At 34.1% G+C, this 20,467-nt stretch overlaps 1 protein-coding gene across 3 annotated transcripts in view; it reads left to right on the forward strand.

The window, feature by feature from the left end:
- MAP3K20 (mitogen-activated protein kinase kinase kinase 20) overlaps positions 1–20,467 on the forward strand; it is a 218,622-nt gene that overhangs the window by 109,521 nt on the left and 88,634 nt on the right. For all 3 annotated transcript variants that reach the window (XM_069068421.1, XM_069068424.1, XM_069068423.1), the window contains exons 4-8: positions 992–1,093; positions 6,891–6,956; positions 9,919–9,947; positions 10,056–10,193; positions 20,379–20,465. In XM_069068421.1, the coding sequence (XP_068924522.1) occupies positions 992–1,093; positions 6,891–6,956; positions 9,919–9,947; positions 10,056–10,193; positions 20,379–20,465 (422 nt within the window). The remainder of the gene's footprint in view (positions 1–991; positions 1,094–6,890; positions 6,957–9,918; positions 9,948–10,055; positions 10,194–20,378; positions 20,466–20,467) is intronic.

The raw sequence follows: 20,467 nt of genomic DNA on the forward strand, positions 1-20,467 counted from the left end.
AATCTAACATTTAGAGAACCAATGATTAAGTTAATATTAATAAATGCTCTAAAAATTGTTTGATTTTTGGCAACCTCTGTCGCCAATCTGCAGAACCATAGGTATGGTAGTCGTTTTGTATTTTTCTGTGTTTTATAGTTTGCTATTGCCGAAGAATTCATGACCTCAGTGGTCAGCCTATGAGTGGTGATCCCTTCTGAACTTAATTATATTTGTCCTTGGGAAGTAAACACTATGTTACCAGGTCTCTGTGTGAAGCTTATTCTACATGGTAGAACCTACTGGAAGTCCTAAAGGTATAGCCTTTTGGAACCAAGGCCTACTATTAAACTGTGATGAGGCACTGGAGTAGTATTTTGTGGAGAATTCCATGTCCTTTTCCCTTTGTAAATACACTTTTCAATTTTGAAAAAAGTGAAACTATGTGTTATGATAGTGTTATGTAATAATCATTAAAACTCTGAAGGGTAAACTGAAATGCCTTATTTGATGAATTGCCTTTTACCAATTCTGCCCCTTTACATCAACAAGCATTTCGAGAATTAGTCTTATTATGATCCTACATATGTTCTGATGTACATATTTAACAATCTGCATAATGAAAATACAAGTTTTTAATGTCTCTTTTTGCATAAATACCTTTATTCCAACATACTCTTCAAAGGGCCATTACTTTTATTTCTTTCATTTCTATATAGCAGATTTTTCTTCCCCTCTTTGCTTGTAAATTCATTAAAAGTTATTGTGTGAAGTCTGTAATAATGAATTTTACCTTTGAGATATTTTTCCAAAAGAACCTTAATTTGTAGAAAATTTAGGGTAGTGAATTCTTAAATTTTCTAGTATATCTATGAAATCTTTTAGATAAATCATTTTACTATAGGACTCAATTCTGCTTTCATATTTCAGGAGTTCAAGACTTGTTTCTGAATCAACACATTCAAGTGTAGAAGAGTATCTGTGGTTCTAAAACGTATATCTTTTTTTTCAGAGTATGCTTCTCTAGGATCATTATATGACTACATAAACAGTAATAGAAGTGAAGAAATGGATATGGAGCATATTATGACTTGGGCCACTGATGTAGCTAAAGGTAAGAGAGTTTTATAATTTTAAGTCTGTCCTGAAATAAGATTGTAATGAGAAAAATATGCAGTGTCTTGTGTCCTGTTACTATATCATTAAATGCTTTTACCTTTCCAGAATGAATATACTAATACTCAGCTGATTCCTATAACAAAATATAAACTTGCGATCTTCTGCTTTTTTCTTCATCATTTCTATTCTCTCTTCCTTTTCTAGCTTCTTTTCTCTTTTCCCTGCCTCTGCTCTTTTTTCCACACTTTTCCTTTCCTTATCTCCTCATTTACATCCCTTCTTTTCTCTCCAACCAATATCAACAATTCAGTGTACCCAAAATCACATGGCAGAGTAATTGACCATCTAACCACTCTCACTTCTTGATACATTAGATGGAGAAACCATAATGCCATTGTTCTGCAAGACTTGGTGTCTAGGGGCGGCTAGGTGGCATAGTGAATAGAGCACCAGCCCTGGAGTCAGGAGTACCTGAGTTCAAATCCGGCCTCAGACACTTAACACAAAAACTAGCTGTGTGACCTTGGGCAAGTCACTTAACCCCAATTTCCCCTCAAAAAAAAAAGACTTGGCGTCTACTCAGACCCAAGGAGAAACTGATTTATCATTGGATTAGTTCTACCCATTTTTGTATACATGGTATATGCTAAAAATAGGAATCACTTTCAAAAAATATATTATTCATGCTGCCATATAAAAACAATTCAGATTTCCTTTTATATTTATCACAGTCTTGGAAATCACTCTTGGAAATTAAATATTTTTAACCTACTAAATCCCCAGAATACTATCCAATAAAATGTCTAATCCTTTTTTTTCCCTCATAAATTCATGTACAACCTAATGCTTTCTGAAGTAATTCAAATTCCATTTATTTTTATCTTTTTTTTCCATTTTCACAACTGTGAACCTTTTGGAGTTTTATTTATAACTATCTAAGTTGCTCTGGAAACAACTTGACCTAAATAATGAAGGCCAATAGTTACATTTGTATTCCAGCAACTCTTACGATGCTGATGTCCAAATTTCCTTGGAGCAATTAACTCTATCTAGCTCATCTAAAGGCACAACAGGAAAAATAGTAAATTAAGACTCAATAAGAGTTTGAGTCTTGCCACAGACATTTCATAGCTCTGTAATTGTGGATAAGTTCCTTTCACTTCAATTTCCTCATCTGTAAAATGGGAACAATTATACTTGTTTTGCTTACTTTATGTGGTTGAGAAACATGCCATATAAATGTGAATTGTTATCATTATGTAAAGTAGCAGCTTTCTGTACTCATCTGTATAAAATAATTTTAATAATGTTTCATATTCAGAGAAAGGAGCAGGTCCTACCTTATTTTGATTAGTAAGTGATTGGTTGTTGTCCTTCAGACTCAAAGAGGACCAAAATGATATCACTATGTTGAGGTCAGTGTTCAGTGTGTCTGACTATGACTGATCAGACCAATATGAGCTCAGAAGGCTCTGTCACAGTCAGGCACAAATAGTCCATATGAACATTGAGAGTGGAGATGTCTAAATTTGCACATCAAAAGAAAAAGAAAGTTATATTGATTATTCCTTTTGGTATTATCCTATTTGGGCTTCAGTCTGGAAGATAATGTACCTAGAACTGGTGAATCCTCTTTCAGAATTTAATCCTTTTCAAGGCATTTTGCTGTAGTATCATAGTCATCTTTCTGTGGGTCCATACGATATCACAAAGGGCTGGCTCATCTTTAGGCAAAGATCAAACAGTCATATTAGAAGTCCTGCTGCAACAAGAACCATCCCATTTAGCCTGTCAAAATAACATAAGAATGGCAGCAGTGTAAACACGAAGGCCCCCCCCCCCCCCCCCCCCCCCCCCCCCCCCCCCCCCCGCATTCCTGCCACTGGATTTACTTAGATTTTCATTTACATTATTCAGTTACACCCATTCTATACAAATGAACCTGGTCATTCTGCATGCTGATAAATTTTTCCTTAGTATGAAGATAAGGCTATCCCAGAATAGCTCCTCTTTCAACCTACAAATCCTATTTATAGAGGCCATTTGTCTCTAAGGTAACAGCATCACAGCCCTTCTCTAGGGGATCCTCTGGGTACATTGGCAACAGTGCAGGGAAGAAAAGACTAAGAAAACCAGGAGGGAACATAGGAAGCAGTAGTTAAAGGAGCATTGGAAATGGAGTAAGGGGGTCCGAGTTCAAATTCCAGTTCTCCTATTTAGTACCTGTGTAATTTTATGTATGTTATTTTACCTTTCTTGACCTTAGTTTCTTCATCTGCAAAATTATAGGGTTGGCTGTCAGTCAAGAAACATTTATTAAGTTCCTACTTTGTAGTACAGGCACTATGCTAACGTTGGACCAAACAATGTCTAAGGACCTCACTAGTTCAAAATCTTCTCAACTGACCAGATAGAGAAAGTGTGTCTTGTAATTGTAAAGCAACATGTAACTGTAACCTGGTTCTTGGGGCATTTCCCCTTCAAAATTTCAAAATGTTCTGAAAAATAGCAGCAATGTCAGAATAATTCACCATAGTAACTGCTGTGTTATTTAAATCCATAAGTTTCAATTTGTCTGGGGGAGAGAACCAACCTTGATACTTTAAAGTCACATTATTTCCATAAAAGAAAGTTATATTATTTTCTAAAAATAGAGGGTAAAAGGGAAAAAAGAGTACTATAGTCATGGCTTTAGTCTACTATAATAAGGAAACATGTAGGATTTACAGCTTAGATGGAAAGACTTGGTTTTATGCCTTCAGGATCAAACATTGTGGGCTTTTGAATTTGACCATCATACCTGCCAAAAGCTTTAAGAATTTTCGATACTTTGAGGTGGTGAGAGACCAAAAGATGAAAAATTCAGTGCAACTAAAAATTCTCATCCATTTTAAAGGAATGGGTACCTTACTGCTCCAATGAGATAGCAGTTTAAGAAAGCAGAAAGGCTGTCTGTTTCTAAAGACAGAAAAGCCAACAACCTGATCTTGAATACTTAGAATAGACATCTATGGGTCAATTCTTTAAAAGTATGAAATAGCTTTAAATTTCTACAAAAGTCTCCTCTAAAGCCACATATCAAAGTCTTCCCCAAAACTAATATGAACCTTGAAAAGATATTATTTCCTCTTCAAATGTGTTGCATTTTTTAAAAAGAAAAGAGAGTAGAGCTTGAAAAAAAGTTGAAACTGTTATAGTAAACATTGATACTGTATCACTAAATCTAATTTTGTGTGATAGATTGTGTGTGTATAATCATTTTAGTCATGACCAACTTTTGTGACCCCATTTTGGGATTTTCTTGGCAAAGATACTGGAATGGTTTGCTATTTCCTTCTCTAGTTTATTTTAAGATGAGGAAACTGAGACAAACAGGGTAAAGGGATTTGCCAAGGGTCACACAGCTAGTAAGTGCATGAGGTCAGATTTGAACTCATGAAGATGAGTCTTCTTCGTTCCAAGCCTAATGCTCTATTTGCTGAACCCCCTAACTGCCCATGATTACTAATATGTTATTTACCTTATTTCTATATCTATAACAAGTCATATTTTACAATGTACAGAATTATAATATATAGTATTTGCTGTCATTTCCATAAAATTTAAGTATCAGATTCTTGTTCAGGATTTTAAACTCCCAATCATAATATTATACTATGGAAAAATAAAGTTTATCATGAGTCATTGGATTATAGTGCCTTATCTAGGAACATGATCCATCATAAGTGTGAGGATTGCCTTTGTATTTAGAATCATATTCTTTATAAAGTGTGACATAATTAAAAAGTAAACACCATAACAAATGTCTTTGTCTTTTGTAGTATTTGAAACAATCTTGCTTGGCAAATTTTTTCAAAAATTTATTTTACTAATTATTGTCAGTATAATTTTTCTCTTAAGTTAATATATTAATAGAGAAATAATAGTAAGAAAGAAGCAACAAATTCAATCAGAAAGATTTGAAATGCACATTATAATCATAGGCATTTCATTTTAACAATTTGAGAGTATTAAAAGTGTTATATTCACTCAGTAAATAAGCAATCAATATTGTATTCAAAAGATTTCATTTGAGAAAAAAGAGGAGGGGGTGGAATACATATCTTGACATTCAAATTTGTAAGAGAGACTTCCTTTATTGTAGTTTCATCTTTGCTCTGAACATTTAAATTATTAATCTTTTCCTTAACTTTTCATTAGTTGTTTGTCAATTTACTTATGTTTGAGAAGAGTTCGTTCTATCTATAGCATTTAGTTATTTTAAAATACAGAGATATCAAAATTAAATAAATTTTAACAAAAAATAATAAAATTGTTGACATTGAAGACTTACAAAGTACTTTATATACCAAATATCATTTGATTTTATTTATCCTTTTGCCACTATAAAAATAATTCCTGGAAAAGGCAATTTAGTAATAATTATATCATTTTTTAAAAAGTGGCAATATCAACAAAAATAGTTTTATAGAATTATAATTTTAAAAAAGTTTTAAAAAATTAACAAAATACTATTTTGAGGTATATACAAACTTGAGCAATTGTATAAGTAGGGAGGTATTCCCTGGGCTTCCATTTTCTCCTCTTTACATGAAGGGAACATTTGAATAGCTTAAATATAGGGGAAGAAAATTTTCTTCTATTTTTACATTTGCATTTTGCAAAAATAGCACAACTGTCAGAGCACTTACATACTGTGGAGATAGACAGTATGTAAATTCAGGCAGCAAGAGAACAAAAAAAAAATCACTCCTGGAAAACTGACCCAAATCTGGATTTTTCTACACTAAGTGGATTCCTTATTGGCAAAATGTCATCTATTTATTATGTGTTCAGTTTACAGTGTTAAATAGACTTACTTTTAGCCAAAATATGTAGAAGAGAATTTTTATTCAAATTTAAATATAAATTTCATCAGAGACTAAGCCTTTGGGAAAATAATAAAATACTTAATTATATATGATATATCTCTTTCTAAGCATCATCAATTGCCCTGTAAATGATAGCTTATTAATTCTTACTTCTCTTCCTAATGCCCACGTGTAATGAATATGAGGAAAGGAAATCCTGGCTGGATCTAGATCATTCCAGAGAGTCTGATGAAAATTTAAAAATTCAGTCAACAATCTGGATTTTCTAAATATTAAGGATGTTGATTATTTGTAACAATAAACAATAGTAGTAGACATATGTATAGAAGACTTTAAGGTTTACAGCATGCTTTATGTACATTATCATAGCATGTTTATAGCATCCTAAATCAAGAATTACAAGTACTATCATCATTTCCATTTGACAGATAAGAGAACTGAGTCTTAGAAAGGTAAAGTTACCATAATTTGGTAACAAATGAATATTGGAGATGCTAGTCAAACCCAAGTGTCTCCAGACTTTAATTCCAGAACCCTTGCTACTACACTGTTTGCTACAGAATAGATTCCCCAATTCATACTTAATGCCTTTGAACTGCTGGTATTAGGATATGGAATGCCTAGGATACTTAACCTTAGGTCACACTTTTGACCAATTACTTTGATAATAGAGGCTCAGATTCATCCGAAGCCCAGAAAAAATGAAGTACCCATAGACATTAATCCATCATGTAACAGATCAAAGTACCCCAATGTGACTGTGCCATGATTTCCTGTCTCCACTCCATCAATCATAGAATAGAAAGGTACAAAAATCCAATTTGTGCTATTGTTATTTTTGTTTAAAGAAGCAATGTGATATTGACACAATGTCATGAAACTAACATTGATGATCCTTTTTCCCCCTTCTCAAATAAATAGGAATGCACTATTTACATATGGAGGCTCCAGTCAAGGTGATTCACAGAGATCTCAAATCAAGAAATGGTAAAGTAGCCATGTACCCTTTAATATCCTTGTTTCTAAGGCCATTTTGTAAACCTGGCTTTCCGCACTAACAGTTCTGCACTCATTTTTGTTTGAAAAATCACATTACTTTTGGATTATTTGGTTTTAGTTTTTCTTTGAGTTGCTTATATTTGTATGAGCCGAAGTTGTGATGAAAACAACTTGAAGGATTAGTGTCCATTCACTGCATCACTTGAAATCTGTCCAAGGGGAACAAGGTATGGGTGTTATTTTTCAATTATGCAGAGCTAGCAGAAGTTTGGTGGTTTGATATTGAAAAATATTAATCTACCACATCAGTAGCTCTGTCAATGGCATAGTCCTTTTGAATTTCAAGGGAATTGCTACCCTTTTCCTCCCAGTAACCTTTAGAACTCTAGGCTTGTAGTGGATGATGAGATAACATACTTGGACAGGTGTTCATATGGTTGGATGTGGGGTGAGGTAGAGGAGCTTCCCTTGAGGGGGAGGTGCTAGTTATTTCCAGGCACACCCTCCTCCCATCTAGAAACATATAAAGGTGAAAATGGGGCACAGCCTATTGTAGTAGCTGTCACTTCGTAATCAAGCAAGTCAAGCTCCATAATTCATCAGTTGTTTTCAGTTAACCATTAACTTCCCCTTGTTTTAGGTAATCTTAGGTACTTGCTAAATAAACTCCTTTAGAGTAGGTACTATGGGTTTTCTATTTTACAATGCTTTGCCTAAAATAAATGATTATTTGATTGTCTTGATTCCAGTGGAAAATATCAGACTATTAAAGCACTGTTATGACCTCAAAAATTTTAGGACATAGTTAGAATTATCAACAAATCAAGGTGTTTGAAATCTTCACTTTTAATTTGACTTCTTGCTTACTTAAGGGGGGAAATGTCATTCTCATCCATTAATCACCTGGTGATTTCAGTCTACTACAATTGCTCTGAAAGAAAAATAAATTAAAGTTCATTATATCCCTATTCCCAGCCTCAACAGTGAAAAAATCACAATACCATTTTAAGGTTGTTTGAAATCTAGATATTGTTTGTCCTTAAATATGTCTTGCTTAGACATGGACATGTAAGAAATTAAAAGTTTCCACCAAAGCAGCAATAAAAACAAAAGGAAAACTGGCAGCTTTCTGTTTGCAAGCTTAATTTATAATAATGTGTTGTGTGCATCAAAACTAAATTTGACTTCTAGATCTTCCTGAATATCTTGCCTGTATTCCTCAAGATAAAATATCTATATGCAAAAATGGGCAAATTCTTCCAATTGGAATGTTTAAAATTTGATTGTTTAAAAAAAATCCTGCCTATTGTTGTATCATTAAGCCTGAGTCAAGGCTAAAATACTAGTACAAGGTGAGGCTTGATCTTCCATTCATCTTAATAGCATATTAACTTTGAAGACTAATTATGACCATTTAAAGGTCAACACTGCTAATCATTTCACTGGTGATCATCATACCAGAACTATCCAGCTAATGCCTTTGTACAATACATGCCCTGTCCCCTGGCAAATTAATTTGAATAGATGTCCCAGGGGAAAGTTATGAATATGTCAAGAGTTAAATGTGTGGGAACCTCACGATTTTTCTGAGGCCCCATAAAATCTCTCTGTAGAAAGAACTGTATTAGGTATTCCAATAGTTGTATAAGTTTTTTCATTATATTGAAAAGAGTTAACCATTTCATTCTTTTTGTTCCGACTGTTTTAATACAATTTTATTGACAACTGAATCTGTCTTTTGAACAACAGTTTTTTACCTACATCATCTGGTCCTTATATAGTGATTTAAGTTTTTAAACCTTATGTTATTTCATTTAATCTGTTCTTAATCTCATTTGATTTATTCTTAGGATATATTTTAGAGATAAGTTATAGAGATATCATCATTCCTCATTAATAATACTAAATATTTATTGAACCCTTATGATGCATAAGATATAGAACACTGCTCTGGGGAACATAGGAAGGATACTACATAAACTCCTGTTCTTCTACAGCTTAAAATTTATTTGGAGGAAAAAAGTAGCTTATCTACATTGGTTCAGGATCACATGAAACAAAGATATAGCCCTATGCTCAACAGTTCTAACTATATATGTATAGTGTATTGATGATGCATAAACAAGCCTTCAATAAATACATAAAAGCATATAAGGCTACATTGCCCAGTCTGACTTACTGCTTCCTGAGTCTGAGTATAAATTCTGGTTCTCAGAAAAGAAATAATCGGTATACGTGATAGTACCAGGAAACAAACCCTGCCCCAGAAGTGAAGGCTATTAATAGCCTAAGATGCTCAGGACTATGTTATGCTCATGAGGCCAGAAAAAGCTGGAACCTTTAAAAAAAATCTACCAGTGTAGGGTAAGTAAATCCCAGATACCTTTGAGTATACTAGTAATGAGTAGGCTAGATAGCGATGAACACAAAGGGTAGTGTTCATTCCTTTGGCATTAGGGACTCGGTCATTTTAGCTGTTTCTATCTCCCTCTTTCTTCCTTGCTTCAGAAGGAACCTGGTATAGCCAGACTACATCACATGTACAACATGAAAAAAATATAATTTATGGATGAGGACAATTAGGCATGGAACAGTTAATGACATCCTCAAAGTCACACAAAGTAACTAATGGCAGAACCAAGACCAGACATTAACTGCTAATCTGATACTTTATTTTTCTTTTTTTCCACTGGGCAGTACCATTATCTGATGAATAAAAGACTTGGTAGACTTTTCACTTCCTGTACTTTAGTTTTAAAAACCAAGGCCACCTTTCCTTTGCAAAATCCTTAATACAGCCTTACTATTTTCTCCTTTTTGTAGATCTCCCAAGTGACTTGGTTATAAGTACTAATAAAGAGCACAGAAATTTAGGTTTTCATCAATATTAAGCTACTTTAAAGAGATGAGATTGATCATCATATAATTCTTTTTTTCTTTCTACTTGTAGTTGTCATAGCTGCTGATGGAGTATTAAAGGTAGGAATGTTTTGTTTTAAAATATGGAATTTAAGGATCTCACTAACTGTTATTTGATTAGAAATAAATACAAAGTTGATTTGTGATTTTTGTTTGTTTGTTTCCCAGATCTGCGATTTTGGTGCCTCCCGGTTCCATAACCATACAACACATATGTCTTTGGTAGGGACATTTCCATGGATGGCCCCAGAAGTTATCCAGAGCCTTCCAGTTTCTGAAACATGTGATACATATTCCTATGGTGTGGTGAGTTGATTTAACATGCCATTATAGGTATAGAAAGCACAAAGCATGATAGATCTGGAGTTAAGAAGAATTGTGTTCAAATCTCGTCTTTAAGAAGAGGGGATTGAACTAGATGATTTTCCTGATCATTTTTGGCTTTAAGTCTATGAGTCTATGATACAGCTTAAAGAAGCACATAGAAAGAACTCTTCATTCTCCCTTTTTAAAAGTCTTCATGTTCTACTGAATTCAAAAGAAAAGGGGCATCATAGAGAGCTCTAGCTGACTAGTAAAAGAAACTTTTAATTTAGTGTCAGTTCTGAATGATATGTCATCATAATGCTTCTTTTCTCTCTAGAGGGAAAAATTTCTATCTCGTGGTAATACAGTAGAGGAGGAGAGACCTGGGATAATACTACTGGCCTAATGGTCTGAGTTGTAATTTCAGAGAAAGTGATTTTCTGGGTGAAACTTAAATAGTTTGAATGTCTCTCACTGAAATGATGCTGGAAAAAGTGGATCATTTGGAACTCAATTTACCCGAAAAGACTGCTAATAACTGGAACCACCAATAGAATAGTGAAGTCTGCTGACTGAGTAAGTTAGTAGACTTTTTTTTAGTGCTAATTACATTTAGAGTTCTGGTTTAGGAGGAGAAGGCATAATGTAAAGAAGATAGAATACCCCTAAAAGTGTTGGAAGCCTAACAAGGAATACAAACCTATGTCCACAAAACAGTTTAGCAGCATGAAGACAGCACATTGGCCAAATAACATACCCTTATTAAGATGTTACTTAAGATACTAATAATCTTTCATAAGCTATTAGAGTTGAGAGGAACCTTGAAGATTTTCTTGTCCAGAGGTGTCAGATATGAGACCTGCCACATGAAGCTCTTAACACTCCCAAGGGTGGCCTGGACCACATTAAAAAGTAATTAGGAAATATTTTAAAAATATTTTTGTTAAAAATTTTTAACAAAATAAATAATATGGAGATTGTTGTTGGTTGTATTTGTCCTTTATTTTTTTAAAAGGACCATCGCGTCAGGGACATGATGACATGACTTACAGTTGACTTTGATTTGAGGGAGGGAGGGCTGTGCAAGGTCACCAGCCTTACTCTCTCCTCCAGAGCCATCTAGATCCAGTGACCAGATATACATCAGAATCACTGGAGATGACTGAAGATGGATTGGGAGACCTTGGCCCTTTTAGGCTAAGGCCTTTCCAGGTACTCAGAGTGAGGTAATGCCCATTCAATAATACATAGATAATATTACACTTTAATACTAAGTAAATATTTGATCCATAAAGATCCTTATATGTTTAGTGGCCTCTGTGTTCATTTGAGTTTGAAACCACCAGTTTAATCCAACCCCCTCATTTTTCAGATCACAAAATTATAACCTAGGACTAGTTAGTGGGTAGCAAGGTCACCCAGCCAGGACTAGAGCCCAGGTCATATCAACAAAAGTAAAAAATATAGTATTAAGTAGATTTTCAAAATAATTAATAAATTATAGAATTAGGCAGAGTCACAATAAGAAAAGGCAAGATCAATCAGAGGAAAATTCTAGAGAAAGAGAGGTCTTAAAAAGTCTAATGGGAATGGATGGGAAGAAGGCACTTTTCGAGGGGCTTTGTTTTGTGATTTTAAAAACAAAGCTGTGAATAACCATTTAAATATGGGTAATTTACTTCATCTCCTAAAATAGTATACTGCAAATTCTTTGGCTTGGGCTAAGATATATTGTCCTACCACCATCTCTTTCTCTCCCCTCTAGCTGTATTACCTTTTAATTCCATGGAGGAAAGTCCTGTAGAATTAGGACAAGAAGATGAATTACTGCGCCAGACTACAGGAATCTCTGTTGAACTTCCCTAGATAAATCAGACTGAAAAAATCAGTTGATAGAGGGTATAAAGATACCTCCCATCCCTGGCCCCAAACAAAACAAAACAAAACAAAACAGATATTTCCCTTTTCCTTTCTGATTGGTTAAATATCTTTCTCTACCATTTATTGCTAACTCCTTAGTCAACTTTTGGACATGCTTTCACTTGTCTAAATTATATTAAAACTTGTCATTTATAACTAAGTTGATGACATAATGGAAGATGAATTTTGTTGTCTATTAAGTAACCATGTTGTTGAAAATTAAAATAGAGACAATGTGTGTATGTGTGTGTGTGAGAGAGAGAGAGAGAGAGAGAGAGAGAGAGAGAGAGAGAGAGAGAGAGAGAGAGAGAGAGAGAGAGAGAGAGATTGTGTATGTGAAGGTTAGAATTTAAAAGTTTGGAAGACAACACAGGCATCTGACCAAATATCCAATGTCACTTAACTGAGCCAGTTACTAAAAATGAGAGATGTAAACCATTACTGGAAATGAACAGATAATTTTTATTGAAGGGAGGAGGGAAGGAGGGACATTTAAGTTCTGAGAGAAAGTAGAATCTTAAAGTGGTCTCTTGATTCAAAGGTACACTCTACCTTTGAGAGTTGAGATAAGGAAAAATTTTAAATGTAAGAATCCATTGTGGATACTGTCTTCCTTAATCTATGAAGTATTACAGAATCATTCAGAGTAGTTTCTTAAGGTAAGTTTAACTATATTTTTCTATGTGAAAAAAGGAGTATTTATTTCATCTCATGACTCAAAAAAGCAGTGAGAGATAAGTAAGACAGAAATGCTCTGAAAAATGATCCTTTTGCTAATTTTCTAGGGCCCTTTGGCAGTTCCTATTGTTTTGTCTGAAATGTTTAATCCTCACTTCTCTCTTTGCTTCTCATATATATTTGCACAAGTACATACATGTGGGTACTCATAGCTTTACATTTTGAGGGGGGAAATTGAATATAGTATTGAAAATCCAAAGTGAGTATTTTAATAATTCAGTTCACCAAGCACTCATGGTTAAGCTTGGAATCTCTTCTCAAATCTTGATTGACTACTCAACAGAATTCATTGGTCATAAAGAAAATTAACCTTTTTTTCAAAATAGCCTCATTTGTGAAAATAATACTTTCAAAGCCCAATATTTTTAGGGATTTTTGTATGAGATATAAAAGCCTGCTTTTGTTCAATTGAATTGAACTTTAAATGTTAACTTCAAGCAAATACTTCAGATGTAAATTATAAAGACTTAGGGAAAAAACCAACTTTATATTTAAACAGTAAAACACATATTCTACCTTAGTAGCATGGTGGGGGACTACAGGTTCAAAATGTGGGTTACCCTGTCATTCCCAGATTTCCTGTGTTTTTCTTTGTTACTATAAAGAATTAAATTGGAGGTAGACAGAGCTTGGCAAGGCACATTTCTTATATCTTTTGAACTTCCTTTTGTACCCCTACCTTTTTTTCAGTGGACTTTTATTTGCAAACCTTTCTGTGACTGTAAATGTTCACTGTGGAAAAAAGTTTTCTACTGAAGTGACTAAACGCTATTTATCACTACGTAGGTCTGAACTTTATCCATGAGTCAGATAAAATTTAGGGAGATCTCAATGTAGATCTTACCTCATTCTTGCAGGATCTTGCTTTGGGGCTAGGTTTCCCCCTTTTTTCCATTTGCAGATTTAGTAAACACTTACCAAATCAGTCCAACAAACGGTTAGACAAGATAAAAGCAAGCAATCCACCTATCCCCCACCCCATTTCCAAATTCATTTTCTAAACCCATGCATCTCTTCAAATTCAGACCCCCCCAACTATCACACATTCATGCTCCTCACATTCTTTTGAAGGCCAGTTATGTTTATGAGAAAATATTATTCTCTTGACTAGTAGATAGATACAGGAATGCTCCCAGAGTGACTTTGTTTGCAGCCATTCCTATTTTAAAGTCTTGAAGAGCATCACTTAAAATGTCTGGTTATTCTTGCCTAAAAAGCTACATCAGAAGAATCCCATTCAGCGCAGTATTTCTTAGACTGAATTTAATTATAGGCAAGGGTGTTTACTTTTCTCAGGCAAAGCATTTGCAATGACCTAAGCAAATACCTCAGTAGTCAGAGTTTTTAAGTAGGGAAAGAGAGGGCAGAAGTAACATTTTCTAAACTCTTTATCTGTAATCCCTACAAAATAATATCAGATCTAAAAGGTAGTTTTGGATATTGTGGTTGGGTGGGGAGGGTGATGGATTAGAGTAAAATGCCTATGGATTTTTCTGGAGAGTGTAATCCTGTCGTAGATGCCTTTAGAAATGAATCATATTTGGGAGGGAAAATTTGCCAAGACTGCAGGTGAATGTTTCTAATTCTTCAGAAAGTAAAGTGGACCTCAGAGATAACCAGAAAAAATTGTCATTCATCTCAACTGCCTTGATTATTACTCTTCATTCAAAAAGTACTCATAGATTGCCTACTAGATGCTAGGCATTGTGCTCCGTGCTGAGGGTGCAGAGAAAAAAATTAAACCACCCCTGCCCTCAAGGAGTTTACATTCTGTTGAGGAAAATGATGAATACACATAAGGGAATACCAAATAAATGAAAAAGCAAAACAAAGTCTTCACATTTCTCTTTGTTTCTTGTCTTCAAGGCATTAGAGTAAAAACTTCACTAACTGGCATTAATTGCAGGGAAGAATTATCTGAACTAGTGAAAAATCAGGACTATGCTATATTTTTAAATGCCCATGGCAACATGTACATTACCAAAGCTTTTCACATAGATCCTTTTGAGACATGAAGCAGGCAAGATTCATGTAAAGAGTATCCGCTTGGCCATGATATAATTACAATTTTTAAAATTATATCTATTTGAATAAAATTTAGAAATAAATATTTCTTAAGCATTTATAAATAAATAGTAAATATATTTAAATATGTTATGTTGAGTTCCTGTTTTATGGAGATTCAGCATGGAATAGTGGATAGAGAACTGATCTGGATGCCAAGAAGATTTGACTTGGAGTCCCTCCTCTGACAAATATTGCCTTTGTGATTCTAGGCAAAGGCTCCTAACCTATCATGGATCTAGGCCAGTGATATCAAACTCAAACAGACCCTGGGGCCAATAAACAATACAGAAGGATCCCTCTTAGTATATATTAACTTAGAAAACCACATAGATATGATCTATGTTTTATTATATTTTTATTTATTTTGTTAAATATTTCCTAATTATATTTTCATCAGGTTCAGCTATACTCTGGAGTGTTGTGTGGTCACACCTCTGTTCTAAGCAAGTCTGTAAGACTTTGTTACAGGGAATGTGGCTGATCTGATTTTTTTCTCTTGTTTTCTTCTGTTTTTATTTTTTCAATTTAATTTATTTTATTCTAAACTTAAGAAATAAAACAAGCATTTCCATAATATAGTAGAATACAAAAAGAAAAGATGATTCTACATAAAACTGAAAGTCTGTTATGTAGAACTTGCTATTCCTTTTAAATTTATATAGTAATCATGTAACCTTTTTTCTTCTTTCTCCCTCCTCCCCTGAGACATGACTAATGATTCAAATCTATATAATATGTAAAATCATTCTATACATACTTCTATTTATCAGTTCTTTCTCTGGATACAGAGATTCCTTTGTAGCTTGTAATAGTCAAAATCACTTAGTCACTCAAAGTTTGCTGTTAAAATAGTATTGTTACTGAATACAATGTTCTCTTGGTTCTGCTCATTTCACTCTTCATTATTTTGTGCAGTTCTAAGCATGTTTTTAGTAAGGGGAAGTTTCCTTGCCTATGCAATAAAATCGTAGATCTAGTCCCTATCCACTATAATCTTATTTAAATATCATCTATAATTTTCAAATCAAGTCATTTACAAGCATTTATTAAGCTCCTACTAGGTACCAGGTACTAGGCTAAGCACTGGTGGTACAGATACAAACGTTGTGAGAGTTCCTGCCTTAAAGGAGGTTATATTCCAATAGGGAAAAATATCCCATTAAAGGAAGCTGAGAGGTGTGTGGTCAAGTACCAGGAGAATTAGGAGGCAAATTGTAGAGAACAGAAGAGAAATCTGGGAGGGTCAGGAGTATAGGTCTATAGCAGGCATTAGTGGCCTTCTTTGGAATGGAAATTTCTAGGAGGAAACAGTCACTTAGGAGAGGCCATAGGGATAGAGTGTAGTTCCAGTGTGTGAAGTCTAGGGTAGAATGAAATTCCAGGGTGAAGAGATTTCTAGGGCATTGTAGAAAAAGTCTGGGAGAGTTAGGGGTGTAGCATGGAGAGGAATAATTAAATCTATTCCTAATAATCTTATTTAAACAATTTATTTAAAATGACAACAATTGACACTTTGCAATTTCTATTCATATAGATGTATGCAAATAAGGAAGATTTTTACCCAAGTAAAATGATCACAAATTCCATATTAGTCTAATTTGAACTAATGACATGACTATTTTTGGCATACAATAAAAATTTCCAAGGATTACTTTAGATCTGTGAGAGCTCTTAATAAATATTTGATCATTTGATTAATGGGTCTTTCCACTTTCTACTTTTTCATTTTCTTCCAGAGGTTCATATGATAGTTAAAAACCAATTGGCTATTTTGCAAAACTACAAAAATGAATTGGATTTGAGGGAGCTGGGAGTGGAGACCTAGTTCCATTTTGCCTTAGATCCCCAAAAGCTGTGTCTCCTAGGTGTGAAAACAGACAGCAAGCAAATAGCTTACTTAAGCCTTTAAATATAAATATGTATATATATATATATATATATATATATATACATTCATCACAGAGAAATGGTTAGTAAATGACTGTGACCCCACCCTTTGTCAAATAAACCATAGCAAGTGGTTCTTCTCTGATCAACAAATAACATTTCTTTAAGAATCTAAACTAGATGGATGAATGGATAGATAGATAGATAGATAGATAGATAGATTAGATAGATAGATAGATAGATAGATAGATAGATAGATAGATAGATAGATAGATAGATAGATAGATAGATAGATAGATGATAGATACTTGTACAGATGTTTGTATGTTTGTATATGACGGTAATTCTAAAAGCAGAAGTCTGAACCTTAAGTCACCACTTGAAGTGCCTCTTTGGGATTAAGTGAGAAGTGTTGATTATTTGATCTGGTACCCTTTTATAGAAAAATGAACTTTTATTAGAGGAAAGAAAGTCCTATGATCCTTCTAAGAATAATTCAGGCCTTCTTTTTCCCCAGTTAAAAATCAATAACATGCCAAATGACTTTTGGAAGAGATTATATATTAGGAACCTCTGAAGCACAACAAGCTTTGAAAATAGAGTCACTTAGGAGAGAAAATACCAACCCTGGTTGTCTGTGATCCATGTTTCAGAAAAAAGTCATTGCTCAGTTAATGACTTCTCTTTGTTGGCAAAAGGAAAAGTAAAGAAAATATGCCATTTTTTCCCTAAGCCATCATTCTCCAAATGGAAAGTAGGATTTTTTTCTTAGCAAAAATTATTTCAACAGGTAATCTCTGTAAAATGAATAACCTCATTCTTTATGGAAAATGATATGGAGAAAGCTTTCTGAGGAAGAAGATTTTCAAAGTATTTGGGCAGCAGAGGACTAAGTTGTAAAGTTAGAGTAGACATTCACTTGGTTTGTTGTTGTCACAGTAATTCACCTATTTTGCTGACCTAGAATCTCTCAGAATATTGGAAGACACATGAAGGTTGCCTTACCTCCTGAGGCTCACTGAGAGAATTTGATGTGGTTTTTTCACAACCAAAGTAGAGCCCAGCTAGTTTATTGTGGGGGTCTGATGGCGGTGGGAAATGGAGAATGGTGGCCTGGGGTAACAGTCAAGCTTGGTCAGTTGTCTTTGTTTCAGAAGCATACTAATGATGGACTCTTTTAGGCCCCTAAAACTCTCCTAGATACTGTTGCTCAACCTTCTGGTATTTGCCATTGTAGATGGGGCAAAAAAAATTTCATTGTGGTATTGTGTGCTAGGAACTCAAGCTAGGAAATCATAGAGATGTGCTGGTATTAATGAAACTAAACTAAATTAAGCTAATTAAAAAACATCTTTGGGCACTCAGAACACTGCAATTAATGGCTCAATCCTCGATTGTTTTATGTCCATCACATGAGTCCTATGACCACTGCATGTCTAAGAAGAGAAAATTTTTCTTTAAAAAGTTTTGTTTTCCCAAGTTAAAAGCTTTAGAATAAATCCAGCAAGTATTTATTAAATGCTAACTATGTTCCAGACACTGTGCTAGGTGCCTGAAATACAAAGAGAAAAACAAAATCTTCCCTTACCTCAAGGAGCTTACATTCTTTTGGACAGAGAAATATAACTTCCATGTAATTTTTTGGAAATCATCCAATTGGGTATTTTTGTATATAGATGCACATCAATATTTAAAAAATAAATTTGATCTCCAAATTCTTTATCATGCACATTATCTCAAAATGTTATTAGTCAAATTTTTAATTGAAGTTTGCTGTATGTAAGAAAGTCCTAGAAATAAAAAGCCACAGACTTTTTCTGAAGGATTGGTGGTCTGAGGTTTTTAATTTATTCTGGGCTGATTCCTTTGCCCATTCTCTATAGGAATATTAAATCATTTCACGCATGTTCTCTTCCTATCCCTTACATTCCTGAGTCTTACCACCAGTTGAGTGGTAATTGGAATAATGAATTGAGGGGTTGCATTTTATTCCTCCCTTTTACCCTTACCTTACCCTAGCCTACCTCATATCCCCTGTGCCTACTGCTAATCTAGACAGAAGTGATTGGCTATCTCTTCTCATTCTTCTGTTGTCCTGAAAATATTGGATAAAAAAGTGCCCCTTCTAAGATACTCCTACCTTTCATAATAAGCTCTGTGACTGAAATAGAATTATTCAGTAGCTCTTCTGAAGAAGCACCTCACACACTTGATTAAAAGCCCAAATATGCTTCACTGGATTTTTTTTTCCCTGCTTGAACAGCATCTGCCAATTTCCCTGGTTTTCTGCTAATTACTTTCAGTATTAGCCAGAATTCTTTCAACAGGATGTGCTTGAATAAGACTAAGTACTGGCTAAGGCAACATTGGACATAGACTTAGAGGATACTGCTAAGAGCCTTTGCCTGAGTGACGTCTAATGCTCAATCTGTGTTCTTTTTATTTAGGAAAAGAGTACATTTTATATTTAGAACAGAGCACTCGAAGTCAAAACTACTTAGTTCTTCTCTTGCCTCTATGACTGATTCCATGTATGTGGATTACAAAAATTACAGTTGTGCCACCATCTCACTTGCTTTAAAAAAAAAACAACACCTCAGTTTTCCTTTCTGTAAAGTGGGCCCTATTCTTGAGGTGCTAGGAACCTTAATTCTTTCTATCGCTGTCAAAGGGAAAAGTAGTTTAATGTCTCAACCTCCATTACTCAGTCTTTAGAACCATCCTTATTCCTTTCAGCACTCTTGATCTTGTCATGTATTTAGAAAGTCTTACTCAGAAGCTTAGTTATTTCTGAGGAAATAGAATAGCAGCTATATAAACAGTGGATCTATCCATATGAAAGTAAAGGGTTTGGTGATTTTTTTTAATTTAGCATGATAAAAAGATATTTTAGGTAGAGAAAAGTGAAAATGTTAATATCCCACATGGACCAGTCACTAAGAAGATTCATCTTGGCTAGTGGTATCTCCAAAATTGGAAATCCAGACGTTATACTCTTTCAAGTGCCTGCCATTTTGGGTTAAGTATTTTGGCACAGGTATTAATTTTGAGCAAAATACATTAGATGAGACCTTTACTAAGGCTTTAAAACATATATTGGATTTGGATTGGATTACTAAGCCTTTAAAACATATATCAGATAATGAATGATTGGCTTATAAAGGTATCTCTCAAAGTCTGGGTGGCGGTGATAAGGTAGAGACAGGAAGAATATATTACTTCATAAATATCAAGTAACCAAACACAAAATCCAATTTAGGGGAATGCATGAGAATTTTAGCAGATTATAATAAGATGAGGATGCTTACTCAGGCCCATTGGTTTGATAAAATTTAAGTCCTCTGAGTCTTTGTGTTCCAGTTTCTAAATGCAAATTTCTTAATAAAGAAAAGGAGAGGAACAATATAAAAATGTTTAGAGTTGATTTTATTAATATATATGCTCATTTGCTCAAGTTTTTATAGATGGGATCTGACTTACTGGTAATTGGTTACAGATATATGCTATACTAAGTTTCAATAATATACTAAAAATACAAAGTACAGGAATAAAAATTACATTTTTTTGTTCCAGGTTCTCTGGGAGATGCTAACAAGGGAGGTCCCCTTTAAAGGTTTGGAAGGATTACAAGTAGCTTGGCTTGTAGTGGAAAAAAACGAGGT

Source organism: Petaurus breviceps, unplaced genomic scaffold (genome assembly GCF_028583685.1).
Source record: "Petaurus breviceps papuanus isolate PSGF00001 unplaced genomic scaffold, PetGlider_PUasm1.0 90763, whole genome shotgun sequence".
NCBI classification, from domain to species: domain Eukaryota; kingdom Metazoa; phylum Chordata; class Mammalia; order Diprotodontia; family Petauridae; genus Petaurus; species Petaurus breviceps.